The sequence below is a fragment of the Gossypium hirsutum genome, chromosome D07 (assembly GCF_007990345.1).
Source record: "Gossypium hirsutum isolate 1008001.06 chromosome D07, Gossypium_hirsutum_v2.1, whole genome shotgun sequence".
In the NCBI taxonomy this organism is placed as follows: domain Eukaryota; kingdom Viridiplantae; phylum Streptophyta; class Magnoliopsida; order Malvales; family Malvaceae; genus Gossypium; species Gossypium hirsutum.
This window is the reverse complement of record NC_053443.1, coordinates 10,168,492-10,192,534: the sequence shown is the minus strand read 5'-3', so window position 1 is coordinate 10,192,534 and position 24,043 is coordinate 10,168,492. Positions and strand designations below refer to the sequence as shown.

The window sequence follows — 24,043 nt, the reverse complement described above, 5'->3', positions numbered from 1 at the left end:
TGACTCCATGGGCTAGCTGGTACCTTAATCCAAGCCTTGCCATAAGCTTGCTTTTCAGTAACATGGAACCATGCGTTCGCCCTTTGGTGACCATAACTTATGCTTATTCATGCATTTCGAAGCACTCTCGCCTTATAGATCCATCAAATTCTTTGAGAAAGAAAAAGAAAACAATTGAGGGTTGAATCTCAACCCCAAAAATAGCATTCATTCATTTGTATTTCTTTTCATCTATCAATGCAAATAAATAGTAGGTTAAAAATCAATATAACCTTATCGAATAAATTGGACACACGTATTAATGTCATTTGTCATCTATAAACCAATTATACCATCATTCAAAAGCAATAAAGTTTCCATCCAAGTAAGGTTAAATAGAAAATGACATTATAAATTAATTACTTTTAAAATAAGATAGGCTCAAATATTAAAAAAATTCTTTGAAATTTACTGTCGAAATCATTTTTTAAAAAAAAGGGTCGACTTTTTAAAAACGAAAATAGAAGTCACCACCAACATTTTTTGAGGTGTGATCGGATCACCTTACAATTCGATCGTTTTAATAAAACATTTTGATTTTATTAAAACAATGATTTTGGTCTACGAAATTTGAGAAAAATGGATTTGGGAGTCGGTTACATGCGAGAAAGGATTAGCACCCTCGTCACGCCCAAAATTGGTACATAATCGATTTAATTAACGTCTTAGTGTCGAGAATTGAGAATTTAAAAAGATTTTAAAAATACAATCCTTTGTTAAAACATTAAAAATTTTCGAGAAATGAGCATATTACGCGTTAATCGTGAAAGAGAATTATGTCCCGTAAGTTATGACACAATGTCTTAAATTTCCGATACGATATTAAATACCAAAAAATTTACTTATTTGAAAGATATTCGATTATCTCGGTTTTAGAAAAGACCATATTCCCTAAGTTAGAACATGGTCTTTTATTAATCCCGAGATTATTTTAAAAATGTATTTTTTTGAAAAGTGGTTCGTGTATTCGGATTTATCGGAAAATCGAAACCCCGTAAGTTAGGGATCGATTTCTCGAATTCCAAAAATACAAAATATTATCTTCGTTTTTTAAAAATCTTCTTTTTTTTGAATTTGGACGAAAATTAATGTAATGTTTAAAGTGATACGTGAATAAAATATTAAACTATCGAATGATTACAACGAGTGTATTAATAAGCAAATCGTTGCACATACAATAACAATAATAATATAACATACATAATTTTCATGCTAATATTAACAATCAAAAAGAATAAAATAAATAATACAATGAATAACCACAATATTAACCATAATAATAAGTCTAAAATTTGAAAGTGTTTAAAAAAAAGCAAATAAACTAATAATGGAATAAAATAACACTAATAACGGAAAAATAAAATAAAATAAACAAGCCAAAAAAATGATAAAATAAAAACTAATATAAGATAAATTAAAAATTGAGAGTAAGTAAATAAATAAATAAATAAAATATTAAATAAAACAGTTAAAAAAATAATGATGAAAATGATAATAATAATAGTAATAACATTATAAAAATAAGATAATAAATACGTAAATAAAACATACATAAGACTGAATTTGAGGATTATAAAAGAAATAAAAATAAATTAGTAAAAGATTAGATATATAAAATAAATAAATAAATAATGGATATAAAAATAAAAATAATATTAACTTAAAGAAGAATGAAGAACAATAGACAAATTAATAGGCAAATAATAAAGTAAATTAACCAAAGAACTATATTGAAATCAAAATGAAATTGGAGGCAAAATTCGTAATAAATTTAATGATTAAATCGAAATAGGACTGAAAATTAATGCGCTTGAAGAAGGAGGGGTCATTGGGGAAATTATTCCCCTTTCCCAAAACGACACCATTTTAGGTGTTTTCCCTTTTAAAACGGTCTAAGGACCAAATTAAAAAAAATGAAAGTTCGTGGCCAAATTAAAAATAAAGAAAATAGGATAGGATCCAATCATAACCAAGCCTCAAAAGCGGAAGGACTAAGGTCGCAAATAGCCCCTTCGTCCAAAAACACACGAATCCTAGGCGGTTCGGTTCGGGTCAGGTAGTAGATCAGTCCTCAAAACGACGCCGTTTTGGGCGTCTGGGGAGCCTAATGAAACAACGCCGTTTTGATAATGCTATTTAAGTTAATTTTTTTTAAAAAAAATTATTTAAGCCTTTAAACCAAAAAAAACCAAACCCTATTTCCCTTTTCTCTGAAGCCGATCCCTTCTTCGGCCAACTTAGGTCGTCGGTCCACCGTGGTGGCCGCCAGTCGCCGACGACGGTGGCCTAAAAAGCGAAAAAATCTATTTCTTGGACGATTTGACACCCCGAACCCAAAAAATACCGATTTTCATCGGAATCAACGAACCTTCTTCCCCGGCGGAGCAAAAATCGAAATTTAAAGGTATGTTTTTGCCTTTATTTTATTTTCTTTGTGTCTTTTAAAAAATAAAAAAAAATGAATCTAACGAAGAAAAAGTAAAGAACTACATTCGAAAATGTTTTGTATTTGTATTGATTTTTCTCTGATTTTTTTTGATTCGTTCGTAAAAATAAAATATAGGAATCGGGGCCCTTTTTATAGCCCGAAAATATCCTCTCTTTTTTCTATTTTTTCTCTTTTCTCTTTTTTTTTACACTGATAGATTCTTCTCGTTCATTCGTTTTGCAGGTACAAGGCCATTAGCCAACTAGCGTATGGAGGCGCACGTGGGGAGGCGGCGGCGGCTTACTGTTAGGGTTTCTCTTTTTTTGCTGAAAACAATTTAGGTTGTTGGGCCATTTGGGCTCTAGGGTTAGGTGTATAAAGATTTGGGCCCTATTGGGCCAATGTAAATGGACTTGGACTGTTTTGGTATTTTTATTATTTGTTTTTATTTTATTTTGTTTTATTTATTTAGGCTCGGGTTAAAATTGGGCTCTACATTTACTATAAAAAATTTTATTAGATTTGTATGAATTAGAAGCCAAGGATAATAAGAATAATACAGCAAAATCAAAGGAAAAAGCTTCAATTTCAATTAAGCAGTTTGTTTTGTTTAATAGTAAGGGTAGTAGGTTTATACATAAGTTGGTGATAAAGAGGACAAAGTTGGTTAGCTTAAATAACAAATTCTACAGTTAATCAATTCTACAACTCAGCAAAAATGACGAGTCATCCTTTTTCAAATCTTATCAGGAGCAATTCTAGAATATGCTAACATTCTTCTGGTTCTTTCTTCTTCAGAAAATTAACTGAGGATTTCATTCGGATCTATAACTCCAAGTTCCTTACAGATTTGACTAAACACAAAAGGAGGAAGAGGTTTTGTCAAAATATCAGCTCGTTGTTCTTAAGGAAGTTAACAACCAGCTGACCGTTTGAGACTTTCTCTCTAACAAAGTGAAGATCAATTTCCACATGTTTGAGACGAGCATGATGGGTAGGATTGGCAGCCATTGAAATGGTGGAGGTGTTATCACACCAAACAGTAGGTTTTCCATCTAGCATAACTCTCAATTCGTGTAGAAGTTGCTGCACCCACACAAGTTTGGAGACAAAATTTGCCAAGCTACGATATTTTGCTTCAAATGTCGAGCGAGAGACTACTTGTTGCTTCTTGGAACACCAACTTACTAGATTTCCCCTAGAAAAATGAAATAACCAGAAGTGGATCGTCAATCCTCACAACATGATGCCCAACCTGCATCAACAAAGCACTCTAAACTAATGACCCCAGATGTGTAAAAGTAAAGTCCATGAGTGATTGTGCCTTTGAGATATCGGAGTATTCGTTTGGCAGCTTTCCAATGGATATCCTGTGATGAATTCATGAACTGACTAACTTTATTTACGATATATGTAATATCAGGTCGAGCAAAACAGATATATTGAAGTGCACCAACAGCTTGTCGATATAGGTGAACATCGGTGAAAGAGTGTCCATCAGTAGCAGTAAGTTTGGGAGTGACAACCATAGGAGTAAGTACCGAAGATGCATTATCCATGGATAACCTGTGCAATAAGTCACTAATATATTTCTTTTGACTAAGTAATACACCTTTGTGGAGTTGTGTAATTTTCATGCCAAGAAAAAATTGAGTCAATCCCAGATCTTTTAAAGAAAATTGATGGTGCAGATGAGAAATTACTTCACCAATTTCAGTGGCACATGACCTAGTAACAATGGTGTCATCAACATATATCATTAGTATTGTTTGTGCTGTAGATATGTTATGAATATGTAATGAGTTGTCAGCCTATGAAGAAACAAAGCAGAGTTGACTAGTGAGGTACCGACGTAATTTATCAAACCATGCTCGAGGGGCTTTTTGAAGGCCATACAATGCTTTATTCAAACGACACATAAGAGGTTGTCCTTTATTAGAAATAATTTCGAACCCGGGATGTTGTGTCACGTATATCTCCTCTTGTAAGTCCTCGTTTAAAAAAAGCATTATTAATGTCAACTTGGCGTAGAGACCAACCTTCCTTCATAGCAAATGCAAGTACTGTTCAAATTGTGCAAGAGTGAACTAGAGGGCTGTATGTTTCAGAATAATCATTACATATCTTTTGTGAACATCCTTTAGCAACCAATAGGACCTTGTAACGAGCAACTGAACCATCTGGGTTTCGTTTTACTCTGAAAAGCCATTTGCACCCTACTGCCTGTTAAGATGGTGGAAGAGTTGAGAGAGATCATGTTTGGTTTTTCGAGAGAGCATATAGCTCCTTCTCAATAGCATGACGCCACTCAGGAAATTTCATAGCTTCATATATATTTATGGGGTCTTCTAGAACACTTAAAGCTTCTGTCAGAAATGATTTTAGTTTAAAGATTCTAACTTTCCCTCCAGTCACCATGGGATGAGTGTTTTGTGGAGGGTGAGAGGGTAGGAGAGGTGAGTTGGAAGGTATCGAAGGTGGTGAATCTAGTGAGTTAAAAGGCAAAAAGGGAGTAGTAGAGTAATTCGATGTGGTGGAACCATTAGTGTCTATATTTGGACAAAGTGAAGGTGTAGGGAATAGTTGAGATGATGTAGTAATTATAGTAAGCGGGGGAATGTGTGGTTTGAGGATGGAGTCAATAAGGGAGTGTGTTTTGAGTAGGAATGGGGACTATGGTTGACTAAAGGAAAATACATGTTCCTCAAATCGAACATGCCATGAAACATATACACGACCGATGACATCTTGACAGTGATATCCCTTGTGTTTTGGAGAGTATCCCAAGAACACACATGGAGCAGAACGAAATTACAGGTTGTGAGCATGATAAGGCCTCAAGAATGGGAAACAGAGACATCCGAATATACGGATAAAGTTATAATCATGCTTCACGTAAAATAATGACTCATAAGGCGAAGCACGTTTAAGAGCTTTAGTAATGAGTCGATTAATAAAGAACACAACTGTAGAAAATGCATCATTCTAATAGGATAAAGGTATTTGAGCATGAGCAAGTATAGATAAACCAACCTTCACAACTTGACGATGTTTGCGCTCCACCAAATTGTTCTGTTCAGAGGTGTGCGGACAAGGAAGGCTAAATACTATGCTCTTTAAGATACAGAAGATAGGTACTGAATTCACTACCACCATAAATTTGCAAGACTTTGAGCTTAGATCCAAGTTGGTGTTCAACAAATTTATAAAATTCCATAAATGCAAGCTTGGCTTTTAGACTTTTTCTTAGGAAGTAAATCCGTGTGTACCTTGTATAGGCATAAACAAAAGTTACATAGTAATTGAAACCATTAGAACAAACGAGAGCAAGTCCTTATAAATCAGCAGCCACAAGTTCTAACAGAGTAGAATAAAATGTAAGTAGGGTAAGCATTCGATCAAATCGAATCGAATCGAATAAAAAATTTTCGAGTTAATCGAGTTTTCGAATCTCATTTTATCATCCTAACTTTATTTGAAGTTTTCTCGAATCGAATCGAGTGAGATGAAATTCAAATCGAATCGAATCGAATCGAATATATTTGTTCGAGTTAAATTTTAAAAAATAATTTTGGGTCCTTGTAACCATTGTCACCCATCGTAATAAAATTTGTCCACCTTAATCAAATTTTTTATTAACTTTCATCACTTCATAATTTATTTATTAATTTTTTATATATTGGTTAGCTTCTTTGCTTGCTTAGTTGTTTCAATCATCTTCAGATTTTTGTCACTATGTATTTTAGAATTAAAAAATATATTAAATGTAAAAATATGATTTTTTAATAAAAGTTATTTTAAAAATAAAATGTGAAATTGATACCAATATAAAATTTTAACACGAATATTTTATGGCATAATTAATAATTCAATTTTAATATAAATATTCAATATGACTAAATAATTCAATAATATAAATAATATAAAATGTGAAATTTAATTTAATAATATAAATAGTAGATATAAATAAAATTATTACTATTTATGTTTAGTGATTTTTTTTGGATAATTTTGATTTTTTTATTTGAGAGTAAAGGGTGAAAAGTAAAAGTTTTGGGGAAAAATAAAAAGTTTTGGGGAATAAAAGTTTGAGGGAAAGTAAATAGGGTGAAGTAAAATTTTGGAAGGAAAATATTAAAAAAAAATTGGAGGGGGAGGGTTTGGGATAGATGGAAGGTGGGATGGGAATGAAATAAAAGTTTTAGGGGAAAAGTGGGAGGGAGTAAAAATTTTGGGGGAAAATAAAAGGTTTTGAGGGTTTTTGGGAGTAAAATTTTGAGAAAAAATAAATGGGAGAGTAAAATTTTGGTGGGAAATAGATTTTGGGTAGATTTGGGGGTTGGGAGGGGAGAGGAGTAAAAGTTTTGGGGGTAGAGTAGGAAGGAGTAAAAGTTTTGAGGGAAAAGTAAAAAGGTTTGGGAGTTTGTGGTAAAAATGTAAAATATTATAGTTTGATATTCGAATTATTCGAATTCGAAAACTCAACTCGATTCGAACTCGAAATTCGAAAAAAATATTCGAGTTGATTCGAATAACTCGATTAACTCGAATAACTCGATTCGTTTAACTCGAAATTCGATTTTTTTTTTGATTTTTTCGAATCGAATCGAGTTTTGCTCACCCCTAAATGTAAGGGAAACAGTAAATAGAAGTCAATGGGATATGGCAAGTTGACATGCAGTGCAAAGGGTGTCCTATTTATTCTTGATGGAAGGAACGTTACAATGACTCAAGGTATTGATTAAGATATCAGATGACGGATGACCCAATCATTGATGCCATACATGTTGTGGGACACTAATAGTAGCACTATTACAAAAGACACTAGAAATTGAAGAAGAAATAGGTTGCCTAGTAGTAGGTAAACATAATCGATAGAGACCGCCCCACTTAGACCGTGAAACAGAATTTATTGAGTTACTAGATCACGAATATGACATTGCTTGGGATAAAACTCGAACACAACGTTGTAGTCCTTAGCAAACTTTGACATAGAGAGTAAATTTTTAGTAATAACAGGAACATGCAATAAGCCAAGCAAGTGTAATCGTCTGGGATTAGTGAAGAAGGATGATTGTCTAATTCGCATAATAGAAACAGGGGAACCATTACCAAGAATAATTTTACCTGAGCCTTTACACGAAACACTATGGTCAAGCTAAGCAACATCAAAAGTCAAGTGATTTGTTGCCCAAGAGCCAGGGTATCAGGCATTATCGCCAACTACAGCTGGAGTGGCGAGGCATATTAAAGTATTAGATAAAGCATCGATGGAGCTACCGGTAACAGAATTGACGGTAATTGTGTGATTTCCTTGAAAGTTAAGGTGAGACAGAGCGAAAGGGCCAAACAGTTGTGGGCCAAATGTGGGACTTATAGCATATGGGCTAGGGTTGTTAGGTCTAATTGTTAAGTTGATTGAATAGGGATAACTAAAGCCTAGATTGTGATGGCCAAAATTAGATGACCCTTGAATGGGAGGTCCACTATAAACACTGTTATGAACCTGAGGTTGTCCAAAAAATGGTGTTGGTACAATAGGGAAAGGCTTGGGAGAAGGTGTTTTGTAGGTCATGTCAAATCGAAAGTAGCAACGGTCTGCTAGATGACCAAACTTTCCACATAGTTGGCATTGTGGTCGTGATAAACCAAAGCGAGTTCTACCCCGTCCCCAGAAAGACACATTAGAAGGTGGACGATATTGAGGTAGGTCATGAGAGTCTTCAAAAGGTTGAAAAGGCGGAGGAGACAGAATTGTAGCAATATTAGCAGAAGCACTAACTTCGGTCAGTAGAGCTAGTCGTCGAGTTTTTGCATCGAGGAGAATCATTGTGATAGTATGTAGGTCGCAAGGTGTTTGAAGAGAAACAGTTATCACAGTGACCACAGAATCGTACTTAGGAAAAAGGCCATTAATGATGGTCGTAATATGCTCTCTTTTAGAGATTGTTTCACCACAACTAGCTAGGTTGTCACTGACCATATTTATATTCATAAAAAAATACTTCATGGGTAGTTCTCATTTCGTTGAGAATGGAGCAACAGGCAGTAGTGCATCAACTTAGCTATAGATTTGCTGTTGAACAACTAATCAAGAACATTCCATATATCACGGGCAGAATCGTAGCCAATCAGGTGAGGAAGAATACCAGCTCTAACTGATGATAATAACCAAGAGGCCAAAAGTGTTGTCTTGTTGTTCATACAACTCAAATTCTGGATTCTCTGATGTGGTCCCGTCATCGTTGGTGAGATATTGAGTTGGCGAAAGATATGAACAATCAATATAGCGTTGAAGCTTATGATTTTTCAGTGTTAAAAGAACTTGTTGCTTCCAAAGTAAATAGTTTGTGTCATCAATAACAATATTAATGCGTTTGGTGGAAAAAGTTTTACTCTCCGGTGAGTTTAGATCAACAATGGTAGAACTTTGAGTAAGAGGATTCACAATATTAGAAGGTGACAGATCTATTTCCATAAAGATAGTTGCAACAACGGAAAAGAAACATGGCTCTGATACCATGTTAGAAACCAAGTATAATAAGAATAATACAACAAAACCAAAGGAGATAGCTTCAATTTCAATTAAGCAGTCTGTTTTGTTCAATAGCAAAGGTAGCAGATTTATACATAAGTTGGTGATAAAGAGGACAAAGTTGGTTAGTTGAAATAACAAATTCTAAAGCTAATCAATTCTACAACTCAGTAAAAATGATGAGTTATCCTTTCTCAAATCTCATCAGGTGCAATTCTAAGATATGCTAATGGCATGTGTGGAAACCATAATTGTGAATCAAACTTTTTAAAATTAACTCTCAATGTTACAAATAAAAACAAAATTACAAAAAAAAGATCAAATTATATAATGTATAATTATTGAATTAAACTTTTAAGAATCAATACTAAAGTGACACATGTATAAATATTGAAGGTTAAAATTCTAATTATGTCAATTTTAAAAACTACCAAGTTATCCTTTCGTTAGTAATTGAACAGTTGATGACCAAAAAAGAAATAATCAAATAGTTGAGTGATGAAAAAATAAACTTTCTAGTAGTTAGGTGACTACAAGTATAATTTACTCAAATTAAAAAGTAAATGCTTATTTAAGTCTAGTTATAATGTATTAAATACAAACCATTAAAAAAATTAAACAATCTATTTATCTCGATTTTTAATAGTAGGAGTATCTACTTCAAAATTTTCTGCTTACAAGATAATACTTTAGTTAGAGGGGATAGGATGAAAAAAAATCTAGGTAAAGATGAACTGGATTTTAAATTTGCCACTACCAAATTACAAAAAACACATTTTAATCGGAAAAAAAAATAGTGCAGAAGAAGGATAAGAAGAAGAAAAAAAAAACGGTGGCCAGAGAAACAGTGTTTTATCCACAGTGGATAAACATGCTCTCATTTGGACCAACAAAGCTAAATAATTTGACCCAAAAAAAAGCAGTGTTAAAAATTGAAAAAATTAATAATGGCAGCTCCAGCAACCCAATATCCATAACATCTGGCTAAGGCTATAATAATTGTCAGAAAAAGACCATAAACAATTTGTCCTTTTCCTTTAAGATCTTACAGTAGCTGCAATCGTTGGATCTTTTGGGGCCACATGCTTTACTTGTGGTTACCATTTCACTTCCCAATTCCCTTGCCCATTTGCTCATCTCTCTCGCACATTTAAACCCAACTTTTGTGCGTCGCTCGTCTCTCTCTTTGTTTCAACCTGTGAAAATCAGTTTGCTTTCAACAGGTCAGTATTAACCCTTTTTTTTCTTTGTATTCTTGGTTTGATTGTTTATGTTTAGTTCATTTTAGTCCATTTATGGCTGTTTTATACTTTTTTTCTTGGTGGGTTTTCATTGTTTTATAATTTTCTACCCTTTTTGGTAAAACAAAGTTCATTTTTGCAGTGAATTTGTAGGCTTCTCTATGTGTTTGTGTGTTTTTATTGCTTGATGACAATAGTTGGAACCGAATTATTAGAGAATTAAAATTAATTGTTTCTGATCTATTGATTGCTTCATTCAATCTTCGTCTTGAGCTGTTGGGACATTTGCCAAATGGTAAAATTACAGTATTCCCGGTACAAGTAACATAAAGGCCCTAATAGTTATATTGTATTTTGTCCCTTCTACTTAAAAAATGACAAATTAGATCAAATAGTAAATTAATTTTTACACGATTGACGGAATAACATAAAGTGAAACGTGACGTATAATGTGCATCTTGTATTGGCATGGAACAATTTTTAACAATAGAAATGGACGGAAGTTTTAACAGAAGGGTTAGTTTACTCTTTGATTGAACAAACGTGGAATAATTTGTTCATGTTTTTAGTAGAGAAGACAAAATGCAATCTGAGTACTAGTACAAGTGCATTTATGGTACTTTGCATTTAAGCACCTTGAATCTATATCTTCATGATTATTACAATACCAATGGTGTCAATTGAGCTAATGCTGAATAGACTATTTAAAGATTATTTTTGTGTGGCCTTGATTTAGATTTTGTGTTTTGCCTAGAGCATTGAGCTGTTCAAAGGGTGTTTCATTGGTGGTGGGCTTATTTTCATTGTTGATCCCTTCCATGGCATTTACTTCAAGCAAGGTCCCAAATGGGTCAGTTGTGACTAAGACTATTGGTAACATTAACCATCGTGGTAAAATCTATCCTATAACTCGAGGGTTTGATCGTCGGAGACTGAGAAATACAGGTCTTTTGATGGCGAAGTTGAGGTTTCCAAACGAACGTTTGGGAAACATATATGAAAAAACTGGTGGTTTCGGTGTCACTCGAGGATCTTCCTTGATATGCTTGTCCTCAAGAACTCAAAAGTCTGAAACTGATTGCTCGGATGCATCTAGGTAAGATCATAATTCTCGATGCTTGAACATAGTGATGCTTTTTCGAGTTCATCTTGAACTTATTGTATGGTACTGTTTCGAGCCAGTGCACAGATTGCCGAAGACGAAGTCGGTCATTCAAGCATGCATGGGAGAACCATACATTCAAGTCCCGGCTTGGCTGAAGCTTGTAGATTCGCTTGTAATGATGCAAAGTTTGTAAATGAAAGGGCTCGTAACGACATTGTTTTGCTTTCTCGGTATTAAGCAATCCCTAATATCTGTTGAAATAGTTTGGCATGATAATCATATGTCGGTATAATATTTGTGGTCATACGGTAGCTTATTGTTGTGCTATTGTCCTGTTTTCTTCAGTGGAATAATGAGGTTGGATGCTCGTGCTCGTCAGGATGTCGCTATTCTCGGGTCAGGATTTCTTAAACTCGATGGTAAGCTCTTAATGAATTAGTGCACGAAATGCATTTAGCTAACATTTTAACCAAGACGGACTATGCTATGTAGCTAGGGCAAGAGAAGATACAGAAAAAATTGACCGAGGTGTGAAGAAAAAGGCCGAACGTCTTCACCATATTGCCACTGTATGTGTATTTAGTTAGTAAATTCCTTTTTCGTGGAATTAAGACGGATATCACTGTATCCTTGGATCTAATGTTGTAAAGAACCTTGTATCTTTTTAGATCTTAAAAGCCAAGGCCGAATCTAGATTGAAAAAGGCCGCTGATAAACATTGGAGTGACGGTGCATTAGAGGTACTTTTCAAATTGTATCTTAATGTCTCGAAAAATATAGTATTCCACTTATAGCAATAAAATATATGAGGTGTGTTTCCATCCAGGCTGATCTGCGCCATGCCGATTTCCGTGCTAAGCAACGTGCTATGGAGGATGCTCTAATGGCTTTGGAGGTGAGGTTCGATCTTATAGGATTATATCTGAAATCCTGTATTTGCGACGAAGAATGTAATCTATTCTACATTTGTATGCGTTTGTTGGTTGTGTGCAGTTTGTGAAAAACATTCATGACATGATGGTGAGCAAGGGGTACAAATTGTAAGTTCCCTGCATCGAATGATTATTGAGCGTTAAAGTGTTAAATTTTGACCCTTTTTTGTTTGTGTATGTCTTATCCAGCCCATTGCGATGGGAAAAAGGTTCACTATCAGCTAATGACTTGATGCTCGAGAAAAACGGGAAGACTCTCGATTTCTTTAATGGTGAAGTGTCTACCGATCGCATTAGTGCTATTCAGGTCCTTTTGTGAATTGCTCTTTTCCTATTGTTTCCTTTACTAGTTGCATTTTCGCAACATCGAAAACCATTTATGTTCGTGACATATAGGAAGCTTACTGGAGTATAGCATCCGCACTTTCCGAAGCCGATGGAATCGACTACACCGACCCCGAAGAGGTCCAAAACTAATTCGTATTCGTATTTCCTCGTCTGGTGATTTGAGCAAAGCTTTATCATTTGTTTATTTACTCGCTCTTTCCTTTCTGGATCAGCTCGAGTTGTTACTAATGACACTTATAGATCTCGATGCCATGGATGGTAAGAGCAGTGTATCGTTGTTGCAAGAGTGTTCACGTTCCCCCGATGTCAATACGAGGTACGCCCTTATAATTTTTTATTTAGGGAATGTTTGGTGCTTTCCCATGTTATGTAATCTTCTTCACCTTTCGTATTGGTACAGACAAGCATTGGCTAATGCACTAGCAGCGGCTCCATCTATGTGGACACTCGGAAACGCCGGCATGGGCGCATTACAGGTACCTTTTGGCTTATTTTTTAAGGGTAAATTACACTAGTACTTAGGCAACTATCAGTAAATTTCATTTTTAGTTACCCAACAATGAAAAGCTACAAAATTGTCACTCCACTATTCAATTTTGTCTTTTCTTGTCACCAGCCTGCTAACGGTAGCAGCTTTTAAAATTGACATAATATCAATTTTACCCAACATTTATACATTGCGTCAATTTAATCTTGGTTTTAAAAAAAATCTAAACATTTACATGTGTATAATTTGATTTTTTTGCTGTTTTGCTTTATTTTGTGACCCTTTCACCTAAAAAGCTAAAAAAAAACAAAATTATCAACTAAATTTGATTGAATATATAAAAAAATGGAAACAACCAAAAATCTAATATGATAAATTTCATATTGTTTTCATTCTTTTAAAATTAACCTTCAATATTACAAAGAAAAACAAAATTATAAAAAAAAAATCGAATTACACAATCTGGAAATGTTGAAAGTTAAATTTTTTTTTTTAGAATTGAGACTAAATTGCTATAATTTATAAATATTGAGGGATTAAAGTTGCTATTATATCAATTTTAAAAGTTTTCCCAAAAAACAAAATTGTTACTGTTTTCTTCTTCTTCGATGTAGAGGCTGGCAGAAGACGACAACCCGGCGATTGCGGCGGCAGCATCGAAAGCGATTTACGAACTAAAGAAACAATGGGAAATAGAAGAAGGGGATAGCTGGAGGTTTATGATGAATATGAAGCCATCGGAGGACATAGATGGAGATGATGAAGATAACTAATTAAGAAGAAATAATTTTAAAAAGAAAGTGGAAATTCATACTGTAGATATCTACACATACGGTTTTTAACTAATTGCAGGCAAGTGATGGATCCATATGATGTTTGATGTTAGATTTCATTACTTCCTGAAGAAGTAAAAACCATTATAATTTGTGTTGGAAGTTTATGTAAGAACAGACTTCTTTTTCTTAATGAAAATCTCATTTATCTTCTTTATATTGAATTTCGATTAAATTTGAAGTTGAGTTTGTCGAATTTCAGAATAAGGTAATGCTATTGGAGAGCTTATAAAGATCCTGCTATGTAAAAGGTATTGAGCCTCTTATGGGGTTGTAACTGAGCTTAGAAATTTAGGGCTTGTGAATGATTATTCAATTTTGAAACTTTAGTTTTAAAAATGAAAGGCTCAATAAGTTTGAGAGCCGTTCAAATCGAGTGCTTAAGCTACTTGAGTTCAAATTCAACTTGATATTATCAAATCGAGCTCGAATTCTTTTACTTCCTAAATAATAATTACATATAATTTTATTACATTCAAATCTCCTCTCTTTAATTCAATCTAAAAAGAATCAATTTTAATGAGTATTATATTTCATATGATAAAATATATAAATTTAAAACTATCATTAAATATGTTATATAGATGTCATATCGTTTTTATTATATTATTTTCATATTTATTATCTACCGCAATTTTCTTTTTTTCCCCCAATTAATCACCATCTCTTTTCTAATTTCTAATTATATTCTTTTTCCATTTAATTTCACTCCAACTAGTGTTTATTTCGAAGATTAAAAATAATTTAATTTAAAATAAATAATTAAACTTTTTAAGGTAAAAATGTGCTAAGAGTTAAATTACAATTTGCTCTCTTTACATAAAAATGGATAATGCAGTCTATGTACGTCAGATCAAAGAAAAAATTGATTGTTTCTGTTAAAAATTTTATTCATTTGTACGGTTAAAAACTAGTGTGACTAACAAAGTAGCCATACAGTGACAAATGACGTGCCATATATACCTTATACTGAAGTATGAGAATTAACTTTTTAATAGTAGAAAACTATAAATAAATAAAGATTTTAACAAAATAATTAATTTATTTTTTAATTTAACTTGCAAAAATTAATTTATCTATTTTTTGAATAAAAAATATAAAATACAATTTAACTATTAATTCTCAGATAATTTTACCAACTTTTTAACTTAAAACACAGACCAATTTTAGAAATTTTTTCATTTTTTCCCTCCACTTTGTTGTTAAAAATATTAAAAACCAACTTGCAAAACGACATCATTTTTAAACCGTTCGATCATCATCTATCAAACAAATCCTATCCGTTCATTTCTTTCCAAAAATAAAAAATTACAACTTTACTTATTTATTTTGGCAAAGTGATGAAAGAGTAGTAAAGCTCAAATCTTTATCTTTATTTTTTGTTCTCTCTGAAAAATTTCTAAAATTTTGAAGCTTCGTTGAAGGAATTATCGTCTTTTTTTTTTTCCCTTTTTTCTTTGATTTTTTTGGGGTTTTTTGAGGTGCAAATTGCAAAGGCAGCAAAATTAATGGCTACTGAAGAGGTCAATAAGCCTCCTTCACTTCCTTCATACCCACAGGTACATACATCTACTCTCACTCAACAGTTTTTTATATTTTGTTTCTTAAATTTTTAACCATGATAAAAAAAATTATCTTTAATTTTCGTTTTTTTAGTGTTTTTTTTTAATTTGATGAAAGTTTACTCTCTGTTTTTTTAAAGAAAAATGAAAGAAACCCGTTTTTATACAACCGCCAAATTTGTTAGATTTTGATCTATTTTGGTCCTTATTTGTTCTTCTTTTACTAACTTTAGATTACTATACTTTTTTTTTGTTTATAAACTGTCATATTTAATATATATTCATTTTCTTTGCATGAATTTCTTTGTTTTTCACTGATTATTTTTCTGATTTCTTGTGTTAAAAAAATGTGTTTTGTTGTGTTTTTTAATTTGTAGTTTTACTTTGAAATTTTGATTTTTTTTTAGCATAAAATGGTGAGCTTTGTATCTTAAAACTGATATAAATCTTAATGTTTTTTTTGTTCATGCAGCTGATTATGAACGCCATTGAAGCATTGAACGACAAGAATGGTTCTAACAAGACATCAATATCCAAATACATTGAATCCAAGTATGGAGATTTGCCTGCTGGTCACACTACTCTCCTTTCACACCACCTTAATGGTATGAAACAAACAGGGGAACTTGTCTTCTTGAAAAACAATTACATGAAAGCTGACCCTAATGCACCACCTAAACGTGGTCGTGGTAGGCCACCTAAACCCAAGGTTCCATTACCACCAGGTGTGGTTTTAACCCCTGCTAGGCCTAGAGGTCGACCTCCAAAAGACCCCAATGCTCCCATTACTTCTTCAAAACCGGGGACCGGGAAACCACGCGGTAGGCCACGGAAAATGGCTCGACCGGAAGGTGGAATAACCGGGAATTCAACATTAATTTCGACCGGTTCCGGAAGGCCTCGGGGTCGCCCTCCTAAGGTGAAGACTTCACCATTGACTGAAGTGAGTGTTGGACATTAAGAAGAGTGTGTTTTTATGAGTGGTGATTACTGTTTGACTATTTAGAACTTTGCATGGTGCTTGTTAGCTTTGTCTATTGTGTGTGTGTTGTAGGATTAATTGTAGTTTGTTCCACTTGTTATTGAGGATGATGATGATGATGATGTGATGATTAGTGTTTAATGATGATTAGTGTTGTTGGGTTGTTTCAACTTTTGTCTTCGAAACCTTGTACATGTTGGCTTTTGACCGAAGTCCTGGTCTTGGTTTATTGATCCTGTTATATCTGGTCGTCTTTGTCAATAAAGAGCAAAAACATCCTTTTTGGCCCACGTTCCATTGATTAGTAACAATCACTGATTGTGAGTGGTTCTTTCTTTCATCTGGGTCAAAATTTCAAACTGAACTGATCATACTAGGTAGGTATCTATGAGATTGATTGATTTTTTATAGTAAAAATTGATGAAATTTTTAATAAAATTAGATTGTTTTTAAATTAGAGATTGATTTGTCTATTTTTTAACAAAGAAAACAAAATATAATTGAACTTTTCGTATAGGAATTTTCATGATACTTTTGCTATACTTTAATTCTACCAAAACCTTGCATGATTTATTTACAACAGCTTAGCTAAAGGAAACAATTAAAGTTTTCAAAGTGGAATTTCTAATTTCTACATTCGAAGTACATAATTGGTCCGGTATAAGAAAGTGATACCGGGTTTTTTAAGGTTGTCAAAATAGGGAACTTCCTGGTCGACTTGTATGTGAAACCCAACATGCTATAATTCTTCCACCTGGATAGAAAATCCACACTCGCATCGCTTTGTTCGAATTGAGTTCTCTGCGTCGAAACTTTCGTTTTTGGTTAAAAAGACGTGTTCGTGGCCTACCTCTAGTGCTACCAATGAAGTGGTATGCGTGGTATCTTGGTTATTTGCTTTCCGATGGGCTGTAGGTTGCTTATTGTCCTTGCTGCTTTGAACTGGAGTTTTGGTCTCAATATTTTTATCTTGGATGTTTCTGGATGGTTGTGATGACGAACTGCCTCGGTAATAGCTGTTCAACTTTTGTCTGGTTATGACTGATGAGAGAAGTTGATACCATCTTGAGATAGCTTGTGCTTCGGTTTGTTTCTTCTCTTCGGCCGCTCTTCTTTCTTCTTCTTCGGCATAGGCCTAAGGGAAAAAGGGAGCAAGCAGAACTTTTAGTTGGGGATCGAGTTTGGAATTTAGGAAGTTTGATGTGGTTACCTCTAATATTGCATCCTTGAACTCTGTACAGACCACAATTCCATCATAGACGGGAACAGCACGACCATTTCTAAACTCGAAACCAACCATAGCCGGTGCATAATCAATTTCCAGCCTCTTGGCAACAACAAATACCCTTGGCAACCTTATGTGAACAGTCCCTGGTGGAAGGCACTTCTCGGACCATACATCAACTTGTCCACGCTCGTTCTAGAATCAAACAACAAGATCCATTGTTAGAACAAGAGGAAAGCTTCACGTTACATATCCAAGCACCCTAGAAAACCGATCACGGAAATATAGCAGTTAGCAATCACCTTTGGCACAATTCCATTAACAGCACGAGGGAGAAGAAGTGGCTCGAGCTGCCACTTCCCGTAAAGTTCAATAGTTTCTTTAGAATCAATTTCATCACAAACATCTTCGGAAACTCGAGCTTTCTTTAGTTTTGTAGATTGTTCCAATACCTGAGGACAATCAATTGCGAATTGTGATTTAACTGAAATAACAAAATTAAACTATCAGAAAGTTTACGTAGGGGCAGTTACAACCATAGATTCAGACCTTTACGGGAGTCTCGGTGCCTTTGATCTGCAGTCCTTCGCGCAACCATCTTTCTCGTGTCTTGAGAGTTTGCACACAAGAGCGAGGATATACCGGATGACCGGAGCAGAAACCGAGAATTGGACCTTTTGGATGTAAAATCTGATACTTTGTAAGCCACCTTTCAAGTGCATACAATGCATGGTTTTTATAGGCCTGTAAAAATCGGACAAAAGTTAAAAAAGAAAGATCAAGAATTGCATTGATTGGACCAACTGATCACCATACCTGCTGATTAGTGGGAAGGGGCTCGGTTAATGCCCGAGTTTCCAGTTCCATATCTTCAAGAGAGTTCCTGGTGGCAACAAAAGAGCCCTTCACAGAAGATTCAACTTCGATCTTACTACCATACTCTTTGGAAGCTTCTTGACCCGACTTCTCGGGTAAGATAACACGGTCCAAACTACTATTTTCACCTGGATGTTCAGATACTTTAATCGTACCCCCCATTCCTCCTGACTCTAACTGCCTCAAAGGTGCTAATACGGAATCCCACCAAGTTGAATTAACTCGTTTCGGTGCTATTTTGTACCACTTCATGCAATACCTGTACGATAAATGCATCATAAGAATGTTCAAAACTGGATCTCTTAAAAATGTCACATACATCATACGAATGTTAAAAACAAACACATGTGATCGGCAAAGAATTGAAACCTGCGGGTCACATCTTTAGCACCATGACCTGCAAAAGCAACTACATATCTCAACGATGTTTTGCATGCAGCAGCTGCGTCTTCTACTTTCTGTTCTCCATCTATAATCGCATTCACAGCATCAACATGCACCCATTTCCCGGTCAAGTTCTCCCCATCACAGTACACTTCTGCCCAAAACAATGGTGATCCTACTTTTCTTGACCCAAGTGCAGTAGAAAATCCTTGGAAACAAGAAGCAGATTCTACTCTTTCGATCCTTTTCCATCTTTTCATAGGAATAGATGCTTCTAATGAGTTATTACCATCGGATGAGTCGTGAATGTTTTCATGAGTCTCAACACTAGTAGCAGAAATAGCCATTGCCAACTGCATCTCAAACTCGAGATCCCCTTTCCTCTTCAAGCCTTGAGAATTTTTAGGAACACATTGTCGAGATGTATCCGGTTGCACCTGACAGGTTGATTTTCCATCAGTCGATTCTTTAAAAGAAGTAGAGTCCCTGGATTGAGCAACGTTGCTCGTTGAGCAGCCACCTTTACTTTTGCGTGAACTTATGCCATGATCATCTTTCTCGTTGCATGGGGATGTTTGAACTGGAGATGGAGCAATAGAAGCTCTTTTTAGGTTATCCACCATTAGTGTTGAAGTACTGAATATCCCTCCACTCACTCTTTCTGCCACTTGGTTTGAAGGTTCATATGTATCAGCCTTGGGTTTTAAGGAGGTAACATCCAAAATGGACACAAACCTGAAAGAGTTCGGACGAAAAAAAACCATCACTTGAAACAACTTTACAAATGACTGCACGACAACATAGAAAAGAACACACCATCTAAGACCAAAGAGACGCATTTGAGCTAAATAAAACAACAAAGTTTGATAGTGACATCATACCGTGCCGTAAACTTCAAAGCTCTAAATAATGCCACCGATAAAGCTGCAATCTACAAGAAAACAACCTGTGAGTACTAGTCAACATAGCTCACGTAAGGGTCACTCATGTGACATGTAGCACATAGATCTATCATAAATTGGCCAGTCTATAGTATCTCCAGAAACAAAGTTAATATCATCAGGCAATTCAGTTCCATCATACATAAATAAAACGAGACACTATAACATACAACAAAACCAACAAGATCCCCAGATAGGTAACTCTTAATTCACACTTTCTTACCTACAATGACAAATAATAAAGAAATTCAACCCATGTCATCTCTTGGATTATAGTACAAGATATCATGAAACTACCTCTTCTGGAGTTCCCTCATGAGTTTCAAGAGCTGTAGCCAAAGCAGTACGAAATGATCTTTCCGCACGAGCTAAGTTCCTCACATGAAAGTTATCATGGAACTGCGAGTTGTATATCAGTCTCAACTAAATCACATAAATAGCGAATTACATAAGTAATCTCTAGACACAACTCAAAACACACGTACCCAAGTAACGAGAGGAGTCAAAGCGTTTGCAGTGATATTCGAGACTTCCGATATCTTCAATAAGTGTGTAGGTAGAAGAGAAAGTAAAGAAGCCTGTAAAGGTGATCAGATATTTTTAGAAATAGTAATCTGTTACGCACACAATCGTCTCGGGGGCATAATACAAGACATAGAAAAATCAACCTGAATAAGAGAATCATCACAGGCATTGTCTATTAATCTGCCCCTCGCAAGTAAACAAAGCAAATGAACCTTATGGACAAGTTCAGCCAATTCCTATAAGGAAAAGCAGAAATATTTTGAGTTCAAAATAGAACTGTCATCTAATAAGTCATTACAAGAAACGCAATTCACCTTGTCTTCAGCAGATGCTCGACGAACAGGCTTCCGTCCTCCAGTTGAACCTGATGGTTCATCAAATTCAATAGTTAACCCCTTCATCCGTTCATTTGGAGAACGGTCTACAGGATCTGATTTAAGAATCGGACCATCTTCCCAATCTGAATCATTCATTTCTTCACTATCATCGAGAAGAGTATCTTTATGACAATCATCACCCGGTGAAGCATTGTGTGCATCCATTGAATGTACAACTTCTTGTTCCTTTGCTTGAGAATTTTCTATGGCATCTCTATGACAATCTTCAACCGTTGAAGCATTGCACACATCCATTGAATGTACAACTTCTTGTTCCTTTGCTTGAGAATTTTCTATGGCATCTCTATGACAACCTTCAACCGTTGAAGCATTGCACACATCCATTGTATGTACAACTTCTTGATCATTTGTTTTTAGATCGTTTTCCAGGGAAAATCCATCTTGTTCCTTCTTCCCTGAAGAGCTGAGTCTACTGGATCGTCTTAGAAATTTGTTCACTCCCTCCTGTGATTTCCTAGCAAGTGTTCCTATATTCAAAAACTCTTCTTTAGTTTCCATCAACCCTCTATGACCCAAAATAAACATATACATATACATTTACATACACATACATATAATTGAACAAACCAGCATCATGAATTGACTGATTCACATGCAGCCTTCCTTTTAATAAAACTCACTACAAATGTATCAAATGATAACACTCATTAAGCTCAAAAATTCTAATTTCCCAATATTTTTATTGACAAACTAGCACCAGAAATAAACAGCTAATAATAAATTAATTAAACTAAAAGGTCCCTAATTTTCGTTTCCAATCACCATAAACATTTCAATACATCTAAATTCTCTACCTTTCCTAAACAACAGTAAAATTCAAAAAAACGCTTTAAACTCAGTTACCTCCCTACAAAAGTAAACCCATTTCCCATCTTAATTTGTATAACAACATGAAACATTTTATGATAACCAAAAGATGGGTCTTTTTTTAAAAAAAAAATTTGGGAAAACTAACAAATACCCAAATAAGTGACCATAAGAAGCTTGAAATTTTTATATAAATAAAATTGAAAAAGAATAAAGAATAAATTTTTACCAGAAGATTGGGTTTGGCTTTTAGACTTGTCTCTGTTTCTCATTTTTTTTCTTGTATTGAGAATTTAAAAAGATAAAAACAGAAGAGAATAGGGAAAAGAGGAGTCCCGCGAAAAAACCTGTCGACAGGGTTTTGTCTTTAGGGGGTTTTGGGTGATATGCTACGTGCAGGTGTATTTACTGTACTATACGGACGCAATTAGACGAATCGGATTGAAAATCGGTTCCGCTCGATAAATCTCACCCCACTTAATCCGAAATTAATTTATTTGTAAAAAAATATTTAAATGTAATTATAAAAATATGAAGAGAGTCATTTATAGGCGTAAAAACAAAAATAATTTTACACATTTCTGTAATTATTTATATGATTATCATGTAAATTTTCAAACCAATTCGATATCTCTATCATATTGATTTAAATACTTCATATATTACTATATATTTAACTATTGAATTTTTTTACATAAAATAAATGATTAGAAATTTTAAATTTACATTAAATTTGACATGCATAATCGACTATGAAATATAATAGTTAGATTATTAACATATTAACCATATAAATAATTATAAAATTACTTAAAACTACTTTAAGTTTTACACTCTTCCCTAAAATTATTATTATTTTTAAAATATTAAATTAACTATTTGTCTCAATTTAACCTGAATATTTTAAAAAATTCTAATTACTGTCAACATAAATATTAAACCAAATGTCTCTAAACAATTATTCAAATTATAAAATAAAAAATAAAGTCTAAATGAATTTTTAAAGTAACAATATTATATCTATTAGGGTCCTTGTATTTTCTATCATCTATTTCTTTTCCAAGGCATCAAAATTAAGCAAATTTACATGTGTTTATAACTTAACTCACATGATTTAAATATACTTTAATTCTTGAGTTAATGGTAAAGCTATTGAAACGATACTATATGAATACTTTAAGAATTGGATTAATAACTTTTTGAAGTAAGCGCGTTAAACTTCTAAAAACAAAATAGTTAAACTAAATTATTAATAAATTTACATTTTAGCCATTCAATTTTAAAAAATTATAAAATGTTCGATAAATTATTTAAAAGTTTTCATTTAAATTATTAGACTGTTGTTAAGGTTTTTTTTTTTTTGAAAATTATTTTACAGTGATCACTTTGTAACTTTTCAAAGTTAAGTAATCAAAATGTAATCTTACTAATAATTTAATGATCTCTTGTGCAATTTACCCAAAAACAACAGCATGAAAGGATAAGAGAGTCACCTCCACCGTCTTCCCTACAACTATTGCTTCTTCCCATTTCACTTTTCCCCATTTTTGCCTTTACAAATCCATAACTTAAAGCTCTCATCTGCAAATATATATACATATATACATATATATATGTATGTACATTTATGTATATATTTGCAGGTATAGTTTGAAGAAATGATAGCATTAAGACCAGTTCTAGTTCCATACACTTCACAAACCTTACTCACCAGCCATGGAAAACCCACCCTGATGATGAAACACAGCAATGAAATGTATGAAAAAAAGCTTGTCTACAAGAACAGAAGGGTTGGAATCTTGGTAATAACAACAATGGCTGCTTCTTTTTCTTCTTCTTTAAATAATATTGCTTGTGGACTTGACTTAAGAATGGTGGCACCAGACCAAACAATTGAAGAAGCAAAAAATGGGATTCAAAATCATGCAAAGGGTTTATTACAAGTGAAGGACTTGATTGAATTAAAAGCATGGCGTGAAGCTCAAAAGGAATTAAGGAAGAGTTCGTCATTGTTGAAACAAGATATTTATACTATTATTCAAGCGAAACCTGGAAATGAAAGGCAAAATCTTAGGAAATTGTATTTTAATCTTTTTAATAGTGTTAGTAAGGTAAAATTGTGTTTTTCCCATTGTAAATTTTCTTTTTCTATTTTAATCCTTTTGATTTTGATTTTGATTGGTTTTTTGAAAATTTTGCAGTTGGATTATGCAGCAAGGGATGAAGATGAATCTAAAGTTTTGCAGTGTTACGATAAGATTGTTTTGGCTCTCAATGAAATTTTGTCAGAACTATGATCAAGTTTAGGTTAAATTGTGTTCTTAGTCCCTTTTCTTTATTTTGATCAATTTTAATACAAGTACTTTTTCAAATTTTGAAACCTTAATTTTAACGC

At 33.8% G+C, this 24,043-nt stretch overlaps 4 protein-coding genes and 1 long non-coding RNA gene across 6 annotated transcripts; 4 read left to right on the top strand and 1 right to left on the bottom strand.

The window, feature by feature from the left end:
* Positions 1-2,124: 2,124 nt before the first annotated feature.
* Positions 2,125-2,920, top strand: LOC121219365 (uncharacterized). Its single transcript, XR_005916094.1, has 2 exons — positions 2,125-2,443; positions 2,711-2,920. It is a non-coding gene; the product is annotated as an uncharacterized lncRNA (long non-coding RNA).
* Positions 2,921-10,046: 7,126 nt separating this feature from the next.
* LOC121219364 (senescence-associated protein AAF, chlorolplastic) lies at positions 10,047-14,105 on the top strand. Its single transcript, XM_041097408.1, has 13 exons — positions 10,047-10,225; positions 10,980-11,339; positions 11,426-11,578; positions 11,694-11,767; positions 11,841-11,917; positions 12,017-12,088; positions 12,175-12,243; positions 12,342-12,388; positions 12,470-12,587; positions 12,677-12,745; positions 12,841-12,944; positions 13,029-13,104; positions 13,730-14,105. Exons 2-13 carry the CDS (start codon positions 11,062-11,064, stop codon positions 13,886-13,888), a joined length of 1,296 nt encoding a protein of 431 aa, XP_040953342.1. The 5' UTR covers positions 10,047-10,225; positions 10,980-11,061; the 3' UTR covers positions 13,889-14,105.
* A 1,247-nt stretch (positions 14,106-15,352) lies between these two features.
* On the top strand, positions 15,353-16,787 carry LOC121219363 (HMG-Y-related protein A). The gene is made up of 2 exons (XM_041097407.1): positions 15,353-15,507; positions 15,983-16,787. Exons 1-2 carry the CDS (start codon positions 15,457-15,459, stop codon positions 16,469-16,471), a joined length of 540 nt encoding a protein of 179 aa, XP_040953341.1. The 5' UTR covers positions 15,353-15,456; the 3' UTR covers positions 16,472-16,787.
* Positions 16,788-17,004: 217 nt separating this feature from the next.
* Positions 17,005-22,032, bottom strand: LOC121219362 (DNA repair protein RAD4). The gene is made up of 12 exons (XM_041097406.1): positions 21,878-22,032; positions 20,758-21,308; positions 20,587-20,679; positions 20,404-20,496; positions 20,216-20,317; positions 19,859-19,908; positions 18,963-19,712; positions 18,534-18,852; positions 18,267-18,461; positions 18,020-18,169; positions 17,703-17,912; positions 17,005-17,627 (listed from the first exon to the last, which is right to left on the bottom strand). Exons 1-12 carry the CDS (start codon positions 21,918-21,920, stop codon positions 17,232-17,234), a joined length of 2,952 nt encoding a protein of 983 aa, XP_040953340.1. The 5' UTR covers positions 21,921-22,032; the 3' UTR covers positions 17,005-17,231.
* A 1,080-nt stretch (positions 22,033-23,112) lies between these two features.
* On the top strand, positions 23,113-23,986 carry LOC121219361 (psbQ-like protein 3, chloroplastic). 2 transcript variants are annotated; one of them, XM_041097405.1, is made up of 2 exons: positions 23,113-23,450; positions 23,850-23,986. In XM_041097405.1, exons 1-2 carry the CDS (start codon positions 23,307-23,309, stop codon positions 23,943-23,945), a joined length of 240 nt encoding a protein of 79 aa, XP_040953339.1. In that variant the 5' UTR covers positions 23,113-23,306; the 3' UTR covers positions 23,946-23,986. The 2 variants fall into 2 exon arrangements, with proteins under 2 accessions (XP_040953339.1, XP_040953338.1); XM_041097404.1 differs by having other exon boundaries at positions 23,149-23,759.
* Positions 23,987-24,043: the final 57 nt, after the last annotated feature.